The 21,707-nt window shown below is 47.7% G+C and overlaps 1 protein-coding gene across 4 annotated transcripts in view; it reads left to right on the forward strand.

Annotated features, from left to right (window-relative positions):
• The first annotated feature begins 6,840 nt into the window (after positions 1–6,840).
• Lims2 (LIM and senescent cell antigen-like domains 2) overlaps positions 6,841–21,707 on the forward strand; it is a 39,675-nt gene continuing 24,808 nt past the window's right edge. The window contains exons 1-4 of one of the 4 annotated variants that reach the window (XM_005397602.2): positions 12,583–12,685; positions 12,877–12,964; positions 19,485–19,644; positions 21,549–21,615. In XM_005397602.2, the coding sequence (XP_005397659.1) occupies positions 12,936–12,964; positions 19,485–19,644; positions 21,549–21,615 (256 nt within the window). In that variant the 5' untranslated portion in view covers positions 12,583–12,685; positions 12,877–12,935. Of the gene's footprint in view, positions 6,856–12,582; positions 12,686–12,876; positions 12,965–16,674; positions 16,957–19,484; positions 19,645–21,548; positions 21,616–21,707 lie in introns of those variants that run through there. The other 3 variants (XM_005397604.1, XM_005397601.2, XM_013521048.1) reach the window with 3 other exon arrangements.

Genomic DNA, 21,707 nt, shown 5'->3' on the forward strand with positions numbered 1-21,707 from the left:
ACACTGAAAAACAAAGAACGCATCCGCAGCACCACTCCTCAGCGACACCCCTCACGGTGGCTTCCTTCAGGTCTTTTCGGGCAGTGTTTCCCAGCTCGGTCCTCTTGCAGAGCTGTGCGCAGGCTCGGGGCAGTTTCTGCCCTTCTTTGGAGTGCACCCTGCCACCACCCACAGCATTAGTGCCAGCACTGGCTTCCTGTCCCTCCACCCTCAGGGATCTGGGTGAGGCCCGCCGGCAAGGGCTGAATGTCCAACCTGGTCTTTGCAGTGCCTGAGACCTTTCCGGTCCCAGAGGCTGCCGTGTTCACGTGCATTGCTGCAGGAAGGTCACTGAGGCCTGCAGTGTGGTGTGGTTGCTGAAGGGCAGGGTGTGCCTTGGGAAGAGGGGGGCTTTGGGCAGCCTGTGGTGCAGTGACTTTGACTTAAAGCCCAGACTCTGACTGTCACAGCGGAAGGGACTTTTGGCATCACCATGGTTTATAGGGTGGAGGTTGGAGGGCCATCTGCCTGAAGACCAGCCATCCTTGGCATTCCAAACTGGAAGCTGGGAGGTGGCCCCACAGTAGCATGAACTCAGTGGCTTGGCCTGCTAGAATGGGTGTCCCTCGCCATGTGACCATCGTGCATGTGACCTCAACAGGCCTACTTGTGCACTGTGCCCCATGCTTGGGCTGGGCCCATTCTCTCACCTCTCCCAGTCTTGCCCTTCTCCGTGGGCTGAGGTGTGTGCCCAGAAGGGGCCAGCCTAGGTGCCACTAGCTGTGTAGCCTCAGCATGGTAGATGGGCCTTGGGTAGATGTGCCCTGCCTGATCCTGGAGCCCAAGACAGGACCAGGTGAGCACCGACAGGGTCCTCTCCCGCTCCCCTTTTCCTCTGATGTCCATGTGTTTCTCTCATTAGCCATTATGTGCTATGGGGCATGGAGGGCCTGGTCTGCATCTAATCCCGTGGTGTGAGCTTCCCCACACTGGCTCATTTTAAGGGACCTACATGATGTTAACAGTCTGTAAAATCTTGAGAAATGTAACAGGCAACACTCGTAAGCATGTATGAGATGGCCCAGGTGACAGTACCCATCTTGCTCTCAAGAGACTTTGCTTTTCCTGGTTCCCCGTTCATAGCTCAGGAGACTGGTGCTGGCATCTGCTCAGCATCTGGGCATCATGAGGTAGGGACAGAGCAGGGTGGAGGCCAGCTGGGTCTCTCCTCCTCTTCCTATAAAGCCACGAATGGCTGCTGGGCCCCCCCAACCCCAGGGTCTCGTTTAGCCCTGGTTGCCTCCCAAGGTCCCACCTGCAGATACCATCAGCACAGGAATTTGAGATTCAGTTTCCAGCAAGGGAATCTTTGGGGAGTACATTCCAACCAGAGCACCCTGGCTTCTCCCTTTCTGGGGGCTTTACTGGAGATAATGTAATAGGGTGAATGTTTTAGTGAGATGTTCTATAACACTAGATGAGCGACTGTAAAACCAAGTACTCCTCCATGCTGATGTTACATTTTAAATTAAGAAAGTAAAAAAATTGATAATCAGATTTCCTGTGGGATTGGGAAATGTATTGAGACATACAGGGGCCTCCCTGGGCTATCCTTGGCCTCTGGTGAGGAGTCTGGTGGGGGAAGTAGACTGGAAGAGAGGCTATGTCTCATGGAGGTTAGGCAAGGCTGGAGGGGAGCCCACCCCACAGCCGCAGGCCACGCTGGTCGCCACTGGCCACTGCTGGCCTTGGTCCTTGCCTCTGGTAAGCTGTAGCGTTGCACTCTTCACTGAGTGTGTGCTTTTTAAGTATTGAGATATAACCCACATCATAAAACTCACTTTTTAAGTGCAGACTTGAGCGTTTTTTTACATTTACAAGGTTGTACAATTATCATTGCTGACTCCAGAACATTTTAATTCTCCCCCAAAGAAACCCTGTACCTGTGGGCAGTCAGTCCCCATTCTCCTCTCCTCCCAGCCGCACAGTCACTAACCTGTTTTCTGTCTCTACAGATTTACCTGTTCTTTTTTTTTTTTTCTTTTTTTTTTCTTTTTGAGACAGGGTCTCGCTCTGCAGTTCAGGCTGGCCTTGAGCTCACTTTGTAGCCCAGGCTGGCCTTGAACTCGCAACAATCCTCCTGCCTCAGCCTCCCGAGTGCTGGGATTACAGGCATGCGCCACCACGCCCGGCTAGATTTGCCTGTTCTGAATACTTGTGTAGCTTTCTTTGGTCTGGATTTTTTCACATTAGCATAATGTTTTCAAGGTTTATCCACATTGTATCATGAGTTAGTATTTCATTCCTTTTCTTGGCTAAATAATATTCCATTGTATGGATGTATCATATTTTGTTTATTCAGTTGTCCTTAGTATACTTTTGACATGTTTCCACTTTTTGGTTACTATGAAATAATGTTGCTATAAGTGTTCTTATACGAGTTTTTATTAACATATATTTTCTCCTTTCCTTGCTTTCATTTTACCCTCCCCCTCTCCCTCCCTTTTTTTCTTTCCCTCCTCCCTCTTTTCTTTCCCTCTCTCCCTTTTTACCTCCCTCCCTCCCTTCCTTCCTTCCATCTTTGTGGTACTGATATAGGGCATATGATATAGGGATGGTAAAAGACCTCTAAATAATCCAAATAATATAAGGGACATATAGCTCCCAAACTACTAGATGTCTAATATGCTGAGTTAGTGTTCTCTAAAATCAAAGAATGAATTCTATGGAGGTTCAGAGCAGAAAGTATTTACTGAGGCAAAGAAAGCTGTATTTTTTTGCGGGGGAAAAGAAAGCTTCTGTCTAAGAGAGACAGAAGGGGCCCTGCATGGGTTTTTCAAGGGCCTCATTTCTCAAGGAGGTGTTATAGAGCCAAACTACTAGGTGAGGCAGGTCGAAGGTGGACAAAACTATAACCAGCTAATAAGATTACAAGTATAGTCACTTGGGTAACATTGATCCAGTGGGAAATCACAGCTGAGTGTGAGTGGGACAAAACTATGGTGAACCAGTAATATGAGTATAGTCATTTAGGTAATATTGATTAAGTGGGGGTAAAGGGCCAGGGGTATAGCTCAGTGACACAAGTGCCTGCCTGGAAAGCATAAGGTCCTGAGTTTGATTCCCAGTACCCCCCCAAAAAATGGAGATCAAATGGGGAAGCAAGTCACATAGCAAGTGTACAGGAAACAAACAAGGGCTTTCTGGGAAGGAATGGGCTAGGGAGGTTTTGTTCCTCCACCCAAGGTGATTGATGCCTTTTAGAATATCAGTCACTGCTGTTCATCCCTAGGGAAAATGTATGTGGGTGTAGTTATTTCTCTTTGTCTTGAATTCTGATCTTCAACAAATGTGTCTGCAGCCACAGTTGTAATCTGTTGTTATGTTCTGCATTGACTCTCAAGGGCCCAGCCCAGTCTGACCGCCTGTATTATTTCTAAATGACTTAGCTGTATATAATATTCCCCAGACAGTGGGTGTAGTTTCCATCTAGCTGCTTCAAGCTGAGAAGGGTCAGTGTAGGGGTGAGGGCAGACAGTGGCCTTCTCCAGAGCTAATCTAAGGGCCATTGGATAGAAGTCATGTTGTAGTTTAGCAGTTATGAGCTCTTTACAAAGTTGGTCTGGTGAATCCTAGTAAAAGGAGTCTGGCACATTTGTTGTTGGTTCCATCTACACAGTCACTTGGAATTTCGCAGTCTCTAGGCAAAATGAAATAATTTCTAAGAAATTAAAGCATGAGCACTAGAATGGGAAGGCAGGTTTTTTTAGACAGGGTCTCACTATGCAGCTTAGGTTGGCCTTGAATTCACTATATAGCCCAGGTTGTCTTTGAACTCACTTCAATCCTCCTGCCTCAGCCTCCTGCTGGGATTACAGGTATGTGCCACCACACTCAGCTGAAATACATTCAAATGTCTATCCAAATATAAAATAGCTATCTTAGTCAGTCATCTCTATACACAAAGAAGCTCTCACTAATTTGTCATTGTTTAATGGGATATCATTGAAGCAGTGTATGACACTGTCTGGACTGCTCATTGCCTGAGCATCTCTAAGTGTTGTGACACGTATACAACATACACATCACATAAGCTTTTTTTTTTTAAAAGAAACCTATCATTTGATTGGTGGTTTCATGCTGCTTTGGCATATATCTCTTATCACAAGTAGCTGGAGCACAAGAGAAAGGCAGATAGATATCTGAGTCTAAAAAAAAGGTTAGCACCATAAACAATCCTGGTTTTATATCTTAGAAGACATGTACAACTAGAAGGCATGAATACATTTAGTACACAATGAGATTAGCAATAATGAGCATTGCAGCTATATGGAAACCTTTGTCTCTTACTTTAGTTTTATACCAAGAGCATCTTTTAATGAGAGAACCTTATTGTTGTACCCACAGAAGACTTAATCTTTTGATGGTAACCAATGTAAATATATTACAATAATATGTTTAGCAACATTTATTGGGGTGTGTCTCTCATAAGGCAATGGAAATTATTAGTGAACAAAGACTGGGATAAAATGCTTCCAGGCAGCTATGCCTTTATTCACCAAGGGGAGTCCTATCCAGCAGTTTCTTTAAGCCTAAGAGATCCCCATTTAATTATCTTAACAAAATTTTAGATGACTTATGAAAACTGGATCATAACAACATATTATTCTTGACCAGTGAAACACTCCCAAATTGTTATACATAGACAACAATATGCATTGCATTTATAAAGCCAGTCTTGACATCATTTTGATCAGCTGGCAATCTGGGTGGAAACACATCCTTAACTCTAATGATATCTATCCATAAGCTAATTATAGACAAACATTTTAAAAATCCAAAAAGAGAAAAAGAAAAAAAGTTGTTGAGCTCAAACAAAACAGGAGTAAGTATTGTAACCAGTCACAAATTGAATAAATAGACAGGCATACATGAGATAATTATTAGTAGGCCATAGTGCCCTCAGATGTATTTGGCCAAGTTGAGTTAAATAACTTTTATAGTTTTTAAGTTTGTAACTATAAATAGACTCGTCAGAACTTTTTGTAGGTCAACTAACATATTTCTTGTAATAAGAATGGGAAGGAATAAAAACCTTTTACACCTGTGAAAGTAAAGACAGTTTTTAAGATGGACCCTAGGCTGATGCTTTGTTTGATTGGAATATCCAGATATATTGGCTTCTCATTGTTATTTTGATAGCCATAGTGTAATTGTCCCCTCTGGAAGGGTTAAAAGGTAATTTTAACTATTTCCAGGGTGGATACACAGGCCAGATTAGGGTGTAGGAAGAGACTATGTGACACTCCTTGGAGCCAAGTACAAATTCAAGATGCGGGGAAGAAGGCCTGCCAAGGCTCTACTGGGCCCTGCTGCAGATGCCTACCTATGACAGTTTTTCACATTTTGCCTGTAACCTTTGGACTATACTTAGCTACAGGTTTTTCTTTTCAGAGCCTCTGTTAGCATATCTCCAAGAATAGTGTCCAGCCTGGCAAAATGTTCTGGAAAGAAAGCATGATGAGAGAGGCAGTACTGTGGGAACTGGGGCTGTTCCTATTCTTTAATATGTTTCCCTTTAAAACTGTTATTAAACTCATACAGTTCCCTAGGGATGTTTTGTTCTATCAAAGAACTTATCTGTGCTATAAAAACCAGTCAGCATCATTCTTGAGGAGAGAGGGAAATGAAAGAAGTTAATCTCCGGTTCTGCCTAAGGACTAAAAGGCAGATAAACTAAAACTTTTACACTTATTCTTTGAGAGTTTCAGTATTAAATCTAGACTAGTTTTCTAGAATATGGCCTGGATATAAATGAAGGTCAGCTTCACTCTGGAAGGGTCCCAGATCACCATTCTGGAAACTTGGTCCTGAAATTCAGCAGCCATAGAGGAGAGAATTGTCTTGGACCAAACACAGTTGCAAACTGCATTATTTTTCAGGGGCAGAGAAGGGAGTGACTTTAAATCCTAACCATTTCAGGTGTAGAAAGACAATTAAGATCAAAATCCCAGGGTGGATCTCTAATCCTTAGCAAAACATGCCTCTAGAGACAAAAGCTATGATTGACTCCAACTGCATTTCCAAGCAGAAAGTTAAACCAATAATTAAAGAACCTGAATAGCTTTTTTTTTTTTTTTTTTTTTTTACTTTTTCTTTGGTCTTTTTAGAGATAGGGTTTTGCTATGCAGTTCAGGCTGGCTTTGAACTCACTTTGTAGCTCAGGCTGGCCTTGAACTCTCAACAATCCTTCTGCCTCAACCTCCTGAGTGCTGGGATTATAGTCATGTGCCATCATGCCCAGCTTAACCTTTTGAAGGAGAGTGAAAGAGAGAAAGTGAAAGTGTTCTAACTATATTGTTTAGGGCCTTCTTTCTAATAAATGACTCTGAATCAAAAAGTTCTAAAATCCCAGCCTGTAAAAGAGATCTATCACCTCTGGGGACAGACAGAGACAGGTCCAGAAGAAATCTCTGCCCAAGGACAATGGGGTCTTTGGGACATTTTAAGTTCTCTATCAAGTCACCTAGGTAACTTCCCTCCATAGCAGTGCTGGCTAGGCTCTCTTTAAACCCACTCTGAAAATATGTATCCCAGGTTATCTGTAGTACACTTAAGAAACAAAGTCTATACTCATTGTCTCTCATTAGAAGTCAGTGTTTAAGCATAACATTAGATCTCCCCAACCTAGTTTATAGGTCTGAGTAAGTCCTCTAAAAACCTCAATGTACTTTCTTATCGGGTCATCTGAAAACTTGTTTGATCTCTCTTAGGTTCTCAGAGGAAAGGACATATGAACACAGGTAGTCCTGTATGGATTATATTTTGAACACAAGTAAGAATTATTTCTTAATGTAGAGAAAATCTGAACATAAGGTAATTCTGTCATTTTCCCTCTCTCCTACAGTACAATTCTAGTTGTAAAATAGTATCACAATTAACACTTCCTTCTGCATTCCATTTTGGCTCTGGGGATAGACAAGCTATGCATGAGTGCAGAAAAATATTAAACAGCTCTTTTCAACATGTGAGGGCCAAACATTTTCTAGTGCTTTTTCTGTTTGTTTTTTTGTTTTTTGTTTTTTTTCTTCCAGTATCGGGAATTGAACTCATGACGTTGCACTTGCCAGGCAGGTGCTGTGCCGCTGAGCTAAATCCCCAGCCCCCTCCAGCACTTTTTAAAGAAGCAATTATTGCAAATCAATAATCAAGAGATCTAAACCACTGCTTTTCAATTCTTTGAAAGAGGGTGAGAACAAATATCAAAGAGGAAGTTGGAAGTATTTAGAGCACTTTTCAGCTTGCAAAAGAGATCATCTCTAGAGATACAGCCAGGTAAAAATGGCTCAGAGAAATCTTGCCCTAGGATAATGAAGCCTCTAAGACTTTTCTACTATTTACCTAATCACCTAGGCAACCTTCTCTAGCAGTAAGGCTCCACTTTTTCAAGTCCATTCTAAAATTTCTACATCTCTGAAGCTCACAGGTCAAATTTATACCCATCACTTAGCTACCACAATTCACATGTTAGTAAAGGCACATTTATCAGTTTTCTACATGCACATGAAAGAAAAGAAAGGCTGACTAAAACCTTTTTTACTCTTAGCACATGTAAGCAACAAGTATAAATTGCTTTTTGGTAGCTGTTTTGCTCCACAAAGGGCAAACAGTTGTTGAAAGCTGCCTCATCCTGACTTTCTTGGAGGCAATGTCTAACAATAAGGTGGTTCTAAAATTAACTTTCAATGAGTTGAAGAAAAACTTAGGGAGGAGTTTCTAACTTACTAGCAGAGAGAAAAGTATGATAGCTAAACAGAGATTTTTCTGCTGGTTACCCAGCTGGGCTGTTGGGACCCAGATTCTACTGAGGAACCTCTGGGTATCTGTCAGAAAGTAACCCTGGCCATGACCCCTCAGTTGTCCTGTTAGCTTCCACTAGTTTCATGCAATCAGAGATTTGTCTCCATACTTCTGTTTATTTGAGTTCTATAAGGACAGATAAAACTTGAAGTTATCTTAAACCCCCCAAAATCATTACATAACATTTTATGAGTTTACAGTAAAATTTCAAGGTCCACAATTAGCAAAAGTACACACATAAATGATGAGAATGAGACCTAGGAGGGGAGAGAGAGAGCCTGGAGGTTGGGGATTCACCCTTAAACTAAATGTGTTTTGGTCTATTAAATGTTGTGCTTAGGAAATAGCTCCTTCTGGTCTCACCCAAAAGTTGACTCTTTCCCTGGGAGTCTCAGGTTCAGTCACCCAAGGAAGACTTGCCTAGAACACTCCCAAGGGGACATGCTTTTTTGTGTTCTCCTGGATGGATAAAATTCTGATGTCTTATCTGACTTAGAGATGGGGTATGTCTAAGATGGCTTCCCTGTTTTTGGTGTTAGCAAGTGCTTATTTTCTACAGGCCAAACTTAGAGGTTGTTAGCTTTAGATAGGAGGGAAAGGTTCTTTTCTTTCTAACCTTACATCTTTCCAAAAAAGGAAAGTATAAAGTAGCCAGGAAAGGTGAGAAATCAGATCAGAGAAAGGAGGTCTTTTCTTCTCATGCTTGTGGTGAGTTATTGAGACAACTTGCTCATGAGTTGTTTCAGCCTAGAAAGGCAAGACTGGGGCATCTCAAGAGCTATGATTGCCTCCTCACCAGTGGAAGATCAGACCAGAAAGGAAACTGAGGCAGAGTAGGCTTGACATTTCCTCTAGAGTACAGAGGAGTAACTGGGGCCAATCTGTCTCAGCGAAACCTGTCCCCCAAGTCTTAATGGCCACCAACCTGTTGTCTTTTAATAGGTAGAAGGGGCCCTGTGATTTATTAATAGGCATGTAGATTTTCTAAATGTGAACTAGATTTCATAAAATGACTCATTTTACAGCATTTCATATCAAAGTCCACTAAGGGGGTGCTCCAACACTACTTTTCCCTATCACTGTTGTCTACCATAACAAACCACAACATTCAGGTCAAACAAGGAACATTAGTAAATTCAGCAAATATTCCAAATATGACATATACAAAACAGAAATAAAATGTTCCATTAAAGAAGTACCATAACTACCTTAATTTAAATTTATCATTTTTAACAAAAGACAATATATAAAAGAGACAAGGCATAAGCAATTGACAAAGACATAAAATTCAAAGTATACACAGTTGACAAACAAGGATGGCAATTTTGATCACCTAAGGGAGTCACAGTCCAGAATCTATGGAACAAAAGCAAATTCTTACCTCCATCCAATTATCTCAGTAGGAGATCTCCAAATAATATAAGGGAAATATAACTTCCAATCTGTTAGATGTCTGATATGCTGAGTTTATGTTCTCTAAAGTCAAAGAATGAATTCCAGGAACAATGGAGGTTAAGAGCAGAAAATATTTATTGGGAAAAGAAAGCTATATTTTTTGAGGGGAAAGAAAGCTTCTACGAGAGAGAAAGAAGGGGTCCTGAGTGGGTTGCCAGGGGCCTCACTTCTCAATGGAGTTTTATAGAGCCAAACCATGAGTTGAGGCAGGTCTAAGGTGGGACAAAACTATAATCAACTAATAAGATTACAAGTGTAGTCCTTTGGGTAACATTGATCCGGTGAGAAATAACAAGGTAAGTGTGAGGTGGGAGAAAACTATGGTGAACCAGTAAGATTACAAGTATAGTCACTTAGATAATATTGATTAAATGGAGATCAAATGGGGAAGCAAGTCACATAGCAAGTGTTCAGGAAACAAACAAGGACTTTCTGGGAAGGAATGGGCTAGGGAGGTTTTGTTCCTCCACCCAAGGTGATTGATGCCTTTTAGAATATCAGTCACTGCTGTTCATCCTTAGGGAAAATGTATGTGGGTGTAGTCATTTCTTTTTGTCTTGGAGCCTGACCTTCAACAAATGTGCCTGCAGCCACAGTTGTAATCTGTTGTTATGTTCTGCATTGACTCTCGAGGGCCCAGCCCTGTCTGATAGCCTATAATATTTCCAAATAACTTAGCTATCTGTAATAGTACTAGAGAATGAACCCAGGGCCTCAGGTATGCCAGGCAATGCCTGACCACTAAGCCACTCCCTTGCCCCATATTTTCCCATTTCTTGAATATACCCATGCCTGAAATTTCCAGGTCACATGATAACTCCATATTAGACTTTTTTGAAAAAATTGTCAGGCTCCTATCCAATTAAGTATATAATTTTACATTTATATTAATAAAATTTTTTGACCAGGAACATATGAGTGTTCCAGTTTCTCAACATCTTTGATAGCATTTTTTGTCAGGTTTAGTGGATGTGAAAGCATTTAGCATTTCTCTGATGATTAATGATGTTAAGCATCTTGTAATGTGTTTGCTGGCCACTTGTATTTCTTCTTTGGAGAAATGTATCTTCAAATCCTTTGTTCATTTTTAAATTGGGTTGTGTTTTCTTTGTTGAATTATGAGTTCTTTTTTTTTTTATAAGAGTTCTTTATATATTTGTATCTCCTTAAAACATCAGAGAGATTCTACAAAGAAGAATGATATTTATTTGGGAATAAAAGAGCACTCCAATGGAAGTATGTACTGTACACCATAGTAAACTGTCAGTGTATTCAAAGAGGTTGAAGCAAGGTTCAAAGAGGTTGAAGTGTTTAAAGATAAATATGAGGATTACATCAAATATTTTGAAACAATAATCTTTAGCCAGTAAAGCCATCTGGTCCTGGCTTTTCTTTGTGGGAAGTTTTTTGATTACTAACTCAGTCTCTTGACTTGTTGGTGATCTGTTTGTATTTTTTGTTTCTTCTTGAATCAGTTTTGCTGTCTTTCTAGGAATTAGTCCATTTCAAGTGAAGTTACTTGATTTGTTGGCATAGAGCTGTTCAAAGTATTCTGTTCTACTTCCTCCTTCCCAAGCATACAGTCTATTATTTTTTAAGGCAGCCACAGAGTTATGGATTAGAGAATTGGGACTAAGACCAGTTAAAACACCATCAAGCTAATGGTCCTTACCAAGGCTGCCTGTTTTTATTGGCCAAATGCTCCCAAGATTATTGTAAGGTTTTGGTTATTTTGCAGGTTAACCTGAAAAAGTAGATTCTGATCATTTTTGCTAGTCTTTTTTTCTTTTATGGAGGAATAAGAACAATGATAGGCTCTTAGTTACTTTTTTTCTTATTGCTAAGACAAAATACACAACACCCAAAGCTAAAGGGGAAAAGGTTTATTTAGCTCAGAGTTTGTGGAGGTTTCAGGCCATAATTGGCTAGCTCCAAGCAGAGTGGCACATGGCAGAGGGGTAACAGTTCCTGGTGGCAAAAGACAACAAAAGCAACCAGAGCCAGAAAGGGAGAAACAAGCCTCTTTCTGTCCCTTTTATCTTATCCAGACTGCTGGGATTTGGACAATGCCAATCCAATCAGTGGAGTGATCCAGTAATCACCTACCTTTAATCCCAGCATTGCACTACAAATCAATCACACACTCTGCTGCCTCCAAAAAACCTGCTCCTATGACCACATGAGCCTTTGGGTGGGCATCCAGACACAAGCTGTAATATCTGCCATGTTCTCTCTTACTCTTCTGTTCTCTCTTACTAAGTTTTTGCAGCTGTGTGCCCTGGAACCGGAGTGTTGGCTGGGGAGCCCAGTGTGACTCCTGCTCATGTCCCTGCAGCAGGACCAGCTGTAGAATGGTAGCAAGGCTGTGCCCAAATTGGGGATTGGGGCTCAATTATACTTTAAGCCACTCTCAATTTCTAACCTCCCGTGTCCCCTTTTATAGCAGATGTTTGTTGAATTGATCAGTACTTGGTAACCTTTACTTGAACTTCATTTACATGTTATGCTATACAAAACACCCGTGGCTTAGCTTCTGTGTTAGTCAGCTTTCCATTAATGTAACAAATGCCCGAGGTCATCAACTTATAGAGAAAAGGTTTATTTTGGCCCGTGGTTTCAGACCGATGTTGTTGCTTTTGCCTGTGGCAGCACATCATGATGTATGGATCAAAACTGCTCGTCTCATTGCAGAAGTTAGAAGAGAAAGAGGCAGAGTCTGGGGTCCCACTGTCCCCTTCAAGGGTACTTCTCCGGTGTCCTGAAGACCTCCCCCCAGGCTCCACCTCTTAAAGGTTCCTCCACCTCGTAATAGCACCATGGACGGGGTGGGGAGAGGGGCGGATGACTAAGTCTTTATCCCATGGGTCTCTAGGGTACTTTCAGAGCTAAACTGTATCAGCTCTTTCTAGGTCTATGTTTGGCTCCAGGGGCCCCAAATAAATGCCTCCTCCTTGAGTAATATGGTGATTTTGGGTGAAAGTTCTGGGTCCTAGGGTTCAGGATTTCTGCACAGTAGAGGCTGAGCCAGGATGGTGAGAAGGGCCATGCCCTGGGGCTTTGATTACAAGCTGTGCCAAAGAAACTTTCTGCCTAAGCTTTCTGAAGCCCTCCACTCTCCCAGTCACAGGGTAGATGTTTGTACTTCCTGCAGGCCTAGCTTCTATATGCCCTTTAGCCCCTAGGGCCACCTTTAAAAAATATTTGTTGAATTGATCAGTGTTGGGTAACACTGGAATTGGCTGCACTTATAAATTGTATGCTATTCTTGTGGTCACTTGACTGTATTTAGGGGCTGAACCCAGGGTGGCTAATGCATCTTCCCCATGGGAGGATCTGCTCGGTGATGAGTTCCTTGCTGCTTGGGCCTGGCATCTGAGAGCAGTGAAGCCCTGTAAGGTTTTCCGCTGCTCCAGCTAGGGCTCTCTGCTGCCTGGAGTGATGACTACTGTCTCTTTCTTTGGGAAGGCAGAGGAAAATACTACACTCAGTTTCTGACCTCATTGAAAAGATTTTTCAGGAAATGGAATCCGTGTTAAAGATTTCCGTGGATCCTCTGGATCTGTGTGTTATTTTTGACCATAGTGCCTGCTGTGCCAGTGGTGACCACGGCTCTGTTGCTGACCTCGGGTGCTTGTACTGCGATGGCAAGTAACAGGGGCAGTCTCTGCAGGTAAAATCCCTCGGCTTCTGCTCTCCCTGGCCAGCTGGAGACCACCTTGTCTAATTGTGGACTTCTTTTGGAGTGCTTGACTCTTTGTTGGCCTGGTCTTAGGCTAGGATGGGGGCTTCCCGGTCTGGGCACCCTAGGTAGTGTTTGTGACCCAGGCTCTTGGGGAAGGCAGCATGGCAGAATGTGGGCATGTGTGGCCCCCCTCTCCACTTGTTAACTGTTTTGAGGATTCCTAAACTGGCCCAGTGTCATACTGCACTTCTCATGATGTCCAGGGGCCTCAGGTTCCCTCCTGTTCCGGTGGCAGCCTGAGACCCCCTGGGCATCCCACCCCATCACTATAGGTGCACCTGGGGGTGTTTGGGACTTTCCAGCGCAGTCCCCTCTCTGGCTGGGATCCAATCGAGCCAGCCCAGCCTCTCGTTCACTGATCTACCCCCGCAGCCTGCAAACAATGTCCTTTCTATTTGGAGTTGACTCTGCTGCCCTTTGGAGATCCCAGAGTGTAACACGAGCTCCTGTTGTGGCCGCACTGCCGTTCTGTCCTCTGGAGGCTGGGGTCCAGGCCTCACCTGCCCGGTGCCTGCACCCGTACCGCACAGCCATGGCAACCCGGCTGGGTGCGCTCGCAGCGTCAGGGCTGTACCGGAGGCGCCAGCACCGGCCTGGCCCGCTGCCCACAGAGCCCCGGTAGGTGGGGAGAGGCTGGGCGGGTCCCCAGGACAATGGCCGGAAGGCTGGCTTTCAGGCCTGGCCTTGGAAACCCGGCTGGGCCTTCCGACGGTACGGGACTGGGCCTGGCTGTGGCTGCCCAGGGCGCGGGGACCTGGGCTGGAGACCCGGAGGGTGGGTGCCACTAGAAGAGCTGGGTTTGATGTCTTCTGTGATCAGCTTTCTTGGGCAGGACAAACTGAGGGTGGTGATGAAAGCAGTTGTCCTTGTCACCCCATTATGGATTTCGGATTGGGGAGAGTTTATTGTCACTTTGTAGAGGAGCAAATCTAGGCTCTAGGCTCACAGTGGTGGAGGGACCTCTGAACATTACCCAGCAAAAAATGGCTGAGCCGTGATCTGAGCCCTGGTAGGATGATTCTGAAGCTGAGCCTCTTCTTCCCTAGCAGGGCCACTGGTGTAAAAGGCCTCTTTTTTGGCTGGGAGGCGGGACAGTGCGGTGCAGGCTGGTCCTAAGGGGCTCTCAGAGTGTGGGTTAAACCTGGGTGAGGGGGGCTGGGGATTTAGCTCAGCGGCAAAAGCGCCTGCCTGGCAAGCGCAAGGTCGTGAGTTCGGTTCCCGGTACCGGAAAAAAACCAAAAAAAAAAAAAAAAAGAAAGAAACCTGGGTGAGGAAGGTGTTGAAGGCATCTGGATTGGAGGCCCTGGGCACACTGAGTTTGTAATTCCCTGGGGCCAGCTCGGGAGACAGAGCCGGGGAGAGAACGAGGGGGCAGAGGAGGTGGGGGGAGCTGAGAGCAGCAGTTGAGGGGAAGGTAGAGGAGGGCCTGTAGGACAGGAAGTCTGGGCTTCATGATGCCCTGGAAAATAGGGCTCCTCTGTGCCCTAGGTCAGAGGGGGCTTTGGGAGGGGGATAGGAGGATGAACCTCAAAGATGTCTCCTGCTGAGGACAGGCAGAGGGAGGGGCTCAGGTGGGGCGTGGACCTGCAGCTGCAGAGGGAACATGTGTGGAGCTCCTGCTGGGCTCATACCTGCAGCCCCAGCCCTGGCAGGATGAGGCGGGGCAAGCCCATTGTTCTGGTAGGGAACGTAGGCTCAGGAGACCAGGTCACTCACAGGAGCTGGGTACAGATGGAGAAGGAAACTCACGGGTGGGTCTGTAGGATGCGACATCCGTGCTGAGACCCGTGATGCCAGGGAGGCCAGGGCATGGAGGCTCAGATGTCATGCAGGAGGGCGGGCTTCGGGGTCTGGGTGCAGCATGACAGCATGGCCAAGGTGGCCATGGGCCTGAGAAGGAAAATCTGATCTCAGGAGGTGCCACACACACTGTATCTGCCCCTTGAGTTTTTCTTTGAATTTCTGCTTGGTGCCTTTTGCCGGTTCTGTTGTCAGTGTGACACTTTAAGTGTCTTTGGTCAAAAGAAATGGAGCCACTGGTGGAGCAAAGAAGTGTACTGAGAGCTTCAGAAAGAGCTCACGAACTTCAGACATCGTGGGACATGGAATACGTGTCTGACATTAATGCGCAAATGCATCGTGTGTACAGCACCTCACTCCAAGTGTTGACTTTCTAGTGTCCTTGTGGCAGAGCACTAGGCTGGCTTTGCATACATCCCTGTTCACTGTGTACAGCCGGGTGACTCCTGATGCTGGCCTCTGACTGGCCCTGGTGGGGAAGGGCAGGAAGAAGGGCCAGGCAGTGTCGGGGGACTGGGAGCTCCCGCCTGGGACTCTGAAGGCTGACTCTGAAGACAGCCTGGAATGGCAGGCATTTGGCAAACCCCTGCTACGTGAAGGAGGGGAGGTGCTCCTGGTTACAGTGCCTATGATGGGCTGTGCTCCCTGGCATCATCTTGCTTAGTCCTCCAGAAATCCTTGGTGACAGCTGGTGTGAGCCCATTTTACAGAGGAGGAAGCTGAGGTTTGGAGAGTACTTTGCTGCAGCTTGCATGGCCAAGGAATGTTGAGCAGCTCTATAGCCTGCTTAACTGTATGGCATACACTGTGGGTCTGACCCTTGACCAGGCGGACATGGCCCCAGTAACTCTGCCTCATCCCCTGTGTGACCAGACTTCCCTTCCCAGGTGCTCACGCTGTCCTTTAGTCTCAAGTGGAGGGGAGGCTGGGATGGGGGAAGGTCTGGGTTATTGAAGAAGTAAAGTCTGCAATGCCCATGCCCTTGTGATGCAGTAGGAGCGAGGGGACAGCAGGTGGTGGGACTGCAGTCCTGGGTTACCCTCACCAGGTCCCTCAGCTCTCCATGTTTCAGTGTCCTGGTCTGCACCAGCACCCTCCCCTTACAAGGATCTGACACCCGAGGGCGCCCTCTGCCTCCCCCAAGGCTGCTGGTCACCAGACGCTGGGGACATCGTGCAGCGCATTGTCCTGTGTTATCTGTCCGGATGGATGGAGAGTGTGAGGGGCTGGGGAGCAGCCCTGGGCTTGGCCCTGGGCATAGGTGGTGCTGTGCAGCTGTGGTGGGGTGGCAGTGTCTCCTTGTGGCTAAGCTGCCTTGGTGCTTCCCGATCTTGGGTGGAATGTGAGGAGGAGGCTGGAATGTCCATGTCTCTGACCCTCTGCCCTCCTTAGGGAGTATAGGCGGCCTAGGCTGTCCCCTGGCCTGGCTGCCTGGAGGGACTCTGTATGGCTGCCAGAGTAGCTGCAAAACAACAGCTCCCTTTATGCAGCTGTCCTCTAGCTCAGCTGGAAGCTGGAGGGCAAGGGGTCTGTGGGTTCCATCCCCAAGCCTTAGTACCTGGGGTCTGCAGAGGGTCTTGAAGGGCAAGTGGCCGGTAGGCTATGCTGTGTGGTCTGAAGAGGGCCCAGGAGGTTAGGTTTAAGGCACAATCTGGAAGCCTTAGACTGGACTTGAATCCTCAGTTTGGCTTCTTTTCTGGGTCCTTGGAGTGGGGCATTCCCAGGCCTACAGTCAGGATTTCCTGTTGATTTCTGATCTCTCCGAGACCCATGGGTCACGTTCACAGTCAAGGGTTGGAATGTCCTTCCTGTCACTTTGGGTGTGTGCTCCAGGAGAGAAGGCACACAGTGTTCCTGAGAAGGAAATTATGTCCATCCTAACCAATCCCAGCTTAGCCACCCAGGCTGGCTCGGGACGGCTTGTCCTTGGCCCCTGATGTCCTGCCTGGGCCACTTCATGGAGACCAGTAGGAAGCTGGAAGATAGGAGAGTGGCTGCTAGGCATCTTGCCTCCCTTTTGCCTTGAGTTTTTCCTGACTCCTGCTACCACCATCCCTGCTTCTTTGTTGCTCTGGTCTAATTATGGACACAGGAGGTGGCTTTGGCCCCCAAAGCTCAAGGTAAGCTGAGACCCACAGAAGTCTAGCACATCTGGTAAGCTTTGTTAAATGGCTTTCTGGGCCGGGTCTGCCACACGGGTTCCCAAACAAGAAAAAGGACATCCGGCCCGGTGTGCCGCCCTGGTCACCAGTCTGTCTCCACGTGGCGGCAACCTATTCTAACAGGCATAGTCCAGAGACCCACGAGTCCAGACGTAGCCCTCTTCTTCCCTGCCTGGCTCATCTGGTGCAAGGGCCCCTTTCCTGTGGTTGACACCCTTCAGCCTGGCTCCGCCTGCTCCACAGGCTGCAGAACAGCCCCTCGGGGGCCACGCTCTTTCCCCAAGCACTCTTCTCCCAGTGCAAGGCTGAAAATGAGCAGTGGATGAAATGGGGTCTGTGGGAAGCAAAACAGGCTGAAGACATTCTCAGAGATAGTGAGCTCGCAACATGCCCTCCGTGCTGTCCCCACAGCAGGTGCGACCGTCGATAGCGTCACTCCTCGATAATAAGGCTGGGCATCGTTCTTTACCCAGCTCTCCTGGCAGCTACCATCAGCCCAATAGAACTGGTGTTTTGGACAGAACCTGCTTGCTGCCCTCTGGCAAAGGGAGTGTACATTAGAGTCTCTGAAGGGAGAGCAGCTGTGGAGGTGTTCAGGGCGACTATTGTGCAGTCCTACCAGCCTCCTGGTCGTGCCTCGGGGGCCCTGTGCTGGAGTGGAGCCTGGCTCAGTGTGGTTCCCCTCACTCATGAGGATACAGCCCAGGACTCCCAGCAGAGGCTTGAAACTGTGTGTTATCCTACACCCTGTATATGCTATGTTCCTCTATATGTCTGGCGCTGAGAATAGCACACAGTTTAAAGTTTACGAGTTATTTGCTGGGGGTGGTGGCTCACACCTGTAATCTCTCTTAATCTCACGTTCAAGCTCAGCATGAGAAACTTAATGAAACCCAGTCTCAAAATGAAAAATAAAAAAGGGCTGGGGATGTAGTTCAGTCCAAAGGCTCCAACCTCTAGCGCCTCAGTCAGAATGCAAAAACATATGAATTACTTATTTCTAGATTTTTTTTCTTCCATTTATTTGTTTATTTTGGTGCTGAGGATGAAACCCAGGGCCAGGCACAGGCTAGGTGAACACTCCACCGCTGAGGTTCATCTCCAACCCTGGAATGTTAATTTTTTTTAGTGCTGAGGATTGACCTCAGGGCGTCACACATACTGTACTGCTGATAAGTTACACCTTAGTCTGGGACTTTAAATATTTTCAGACCATGATTGACAATGGGTAACTGAAGCCTTGGAAAGTAAAATTGTGCATAAGGGGGAGCCACTGTAGTTCAATTTGGACTCTGTTCCCGCAGAAGGAAGGCCGCCACCACTTACTCTGGCACAGGCAGCACCCAACATGGATGCGATCTTCTGTGCGTCACCACTCCAGAGACTCAAACTCTTGCCTTCTTCACGGGCGTGTGTCAATTTGACACCAACTCATGGTGCAGAGGAAGGAGCCTCTGACCCCTGATAGTCCTGGTTCCAAGCTGAACTCTGTCCTTGCTGTCTGAACTTGGACCAGTTACTTCATGTCTGAGTCTTACACCTGGTTCTCTAGGACAGTGACAAGAAGAGTGGCTGCAGAGTTGCCTCAGGACTAAAGGAGAGTGAGAATGTAGTCTGTGCCTGGGTGATTCTGATCCTCTGAGGAAAGTGTGAGGACAGAGCATAAAAGGGCACTGCGAAAAAAAGGGGGGGGGCCTGGGGATTTAGCTCAGCGGCATCGCGCCTGCCTGGCAAGTGCGAGGTCATGAGTTCGATTCCTGGTACCGGAAAAAACAAAAAAAAAGAAAAAGGGCACTGGGGTGGCTTCTGAACCCCAAGAGGTGGCCCAGCACTGTGATGACTGGGCAGTGTGGGGCCTGGCTCGGTGGTCCTGGTGACCAGTGAGCTGCCCATCACCCTGCCAAGTGTGTGTACCTCATCTCACCGGCCCAACCCCACAGCACAGCATGATGGTGGCCTGTTCAAGGCTGGGGCCGTGGATGGAGTGCAGACCTCTGCCTGGAGTCCTAATGGCTCTGACCCAGTAGTGCACACCTGTCTGCTGCCAGCCCTGCATGGGACTCTCTGTGGAAAAGTAGTGTGACACAGAGACTAGAGGCTTTGGAAGCGGGCAGGTTTCCAGCTAGCTTTTCCCATGTCCTATGGGCCTTGGGTGTCCATGCTGTGCCCCTGTGTCTGTGACTGGAGACGCCACTTTACCCCAGTCAGGATGCACACCACATTCCCAGCACACCACACTTGGGGTGCTCTGCACACTGGTCACAGGAGAGGCGTACGGGGGGCCATACTGAGCGACCTGAGCTGATGCCAGGTGGCTTGGCCCTGGTTGTGTGCCACCGAGCAGCTGTGGAGCCAGTGCTGGCCTGGGGGTGACAAGCGGTTTTCTCTGTCTTGGAAAGCACTGCAAACTTGAGCAGGGGTGTGCATGGATCTTGCCCCATCCATCCTCCCCAGTCTTGATTTCACTGTTCCTCTCTTTTCTCTAGCAACATGTCTGACGCCTTGGCCAACGCGGTGTGCCAGCGCTGCCAGGCCCGATTTGGCCCTGCCGAGCGCATCATCAACAGCAGCGGGGAGCTGTACCACGAGCACTGCTTCGTGTGCGCCCAGTGCTTCCGGCCGTTCCCCGAGGGGCTCTTCTACGAGGTGAGGATGTGCAACCCGCCTGCTGGGAGCCTGTAGCTGACAGGCACCAGGGCAGGCCTGAAGCAGCACAGAGCTTCGCCCAGCACGCTCTGTGGGCACCCTCACCTGTGAGCTTCCTCCTGCTCCTCTGAGTGGCATCGAGGGTGGGAGACCCTGCCCAAGTGGTGCGTGCCCTCCCCTGGGATCCAGCGGTAGGTGGACCCCTGGGGTTCACCAGATGGTGATAAGGAACCCCACGGGAGTTGGGTGATCAGGAAAGCTCATGTGTGAGGGGACCCTAAGGGAGGGGAGACCCACACACATCTGCCAGAAGATCCCTTGGCAGAGGGCACAGGCAAAGGCCCCACACTAGGGAGCATGCAGGACTACTTAGCGGAGTAGCAGGGAATGAGAGGGCGAGTGGTAGGAGGTGGGAGCGGGAGGTGGCTATCCTTTCCCTGGTAGGGCCATAGGCTTCTACCCGCAAGAGACTGGACCGGCTGGGGTGGGGAACCATGGAGCCACACCATTTGCCTAACGTGCGAACGGGATCCCTGTGGTCACTGTGCTGAGGACCGGCCGTGAGGGTGGCAGGGACAGAAGCTTAGAGACCACGGTTATTGCTCTAATCCAGATGAAAGTGAAGGAGCCCAGAACAGCACATACCGGCTCACATGAGCAGGTGGTTAAATCTTCACTTTGCAAACTGTTGTTAAATATGGTCCTTGTTAAAAATGAAGTTATATCCTCCACAGTGAAAACACATTTTATTAAAACAAAGGTAAGCAATACTTACAATTGCCCCCTTGCTGGTTATTTTGTTATAGTTCACTATTGTCTATGCTTCTGGGGTTATTTCCGTCTACTGTCCCTATGTTGTGGGGACTGCACATCTCCCGGCTCCAGATGGTGGCTGCTTGAGGCTGGCCCCGGGGCATTTACACCATGGCGGTGGGGAGTGCCGGGCCACAGGGCTCCCGCGGCCCTGTGGAGAGCTGGCTGCTGCACATCTCCCCATGTGGCGTGTGGCGGCTGTAGGGAAGTGGGGCCCAGGGTCGGCTGCTGCATGCATATTGGGGTGGAGTTAATGGTGGATGGATGTGGGTTGCATGACCTGCTGACACACGGGGACCTGTCCTCATGGTGCCCTGCGGTCTTCTGAGAAACGCTGACCACTAGAGCAGTGGCGGGAGGGCGTAGAACTGAGGGACAGGTGCAAGAACGGAGCCTGGCACACCAGAGGTGCTCAGGAGACAGCACTGCTGGCTAAATTTAACGCCCCCCCCCTGCCTCACCGGCTGCAGTCTGAAACATTCATTCTAGAAAGTGGGAAAATCAAATTTTCAAAAAAGAGAAAGCATATATCAATGGAGAGGGAGGTAGAGGCAGGCTTTGGCCATCACACTGGGGCCAGCGAGTGGCCCTTGCTGTCAGACAGTGGCTGCCGGCCATGTCTACAGTGGCTCCCATGGCTGCAGGACTCGGTTAATCTCCCTTGCGCCCCCTTCCTGTGTCCCCTCCCTTTTCTTTCCCTTCCTTGAGTCTTTTGTGACCTCTTGAGGAGCTGGACTGCCCACACAGAAGGACACAGGAATCAGGGCAAACTTCACACTTGCCCCATCCTTCCCCAGTTGAAGCCCTGCTTCAGGCTCTCAGGACCCCCAGGGTAGGATTCTTGGGCGCTCCCAAGTTGGGACCCCCAGCCACGGCCATCTGAGAGCTGGCATTGGGGTTCCTGAGGCTCCCACTGAGGGCCCCCATGTTGTGTCCACATGCTGCATGGGCCAGCCCCACCTTGGTCTAGAAAGGTCTCTTCTCTGTGCCCTGTCACTTGCTGTCAGCCCCTGACCTGACAGAGGCCTGGGAGGGCAGTGTCCTTGGAATGATGGGTGAAATGCCGGTTTTCTGTTTGTGCCCCTTTGCAGTTTGAGGGCCGGAAGTACTGTGAACATGACTTCCAAATGCTGTTTGCTCCTTGCTGTGGATCCTGTGGTGAGGGCTGGGGACAGTGATGCCCTGTGCTGCTGGGAAGTGGGAGGGGGAGATGGGCCACATAGGACTGGCCCAGCTTGGGAGCTCAACCT

Source organism: Chinchilla lanigera, unplaced genomic scaffold, assembly GCF_000276665.1.
Source record: "Chinchilla lanigera isolate Chin_1 unplaced genomic scaffold, ChiLan1.0 scaffold00058, whole genome shotgun sequence".
In the NCBI taxonomy this organism is placed as follows: domain Eukaryota; kingdom Metazoa; phylum Chordata; class Mammalia; order Rodentia; family Chinchillidae; genus Chinchilla; species Chinchilla lanigera.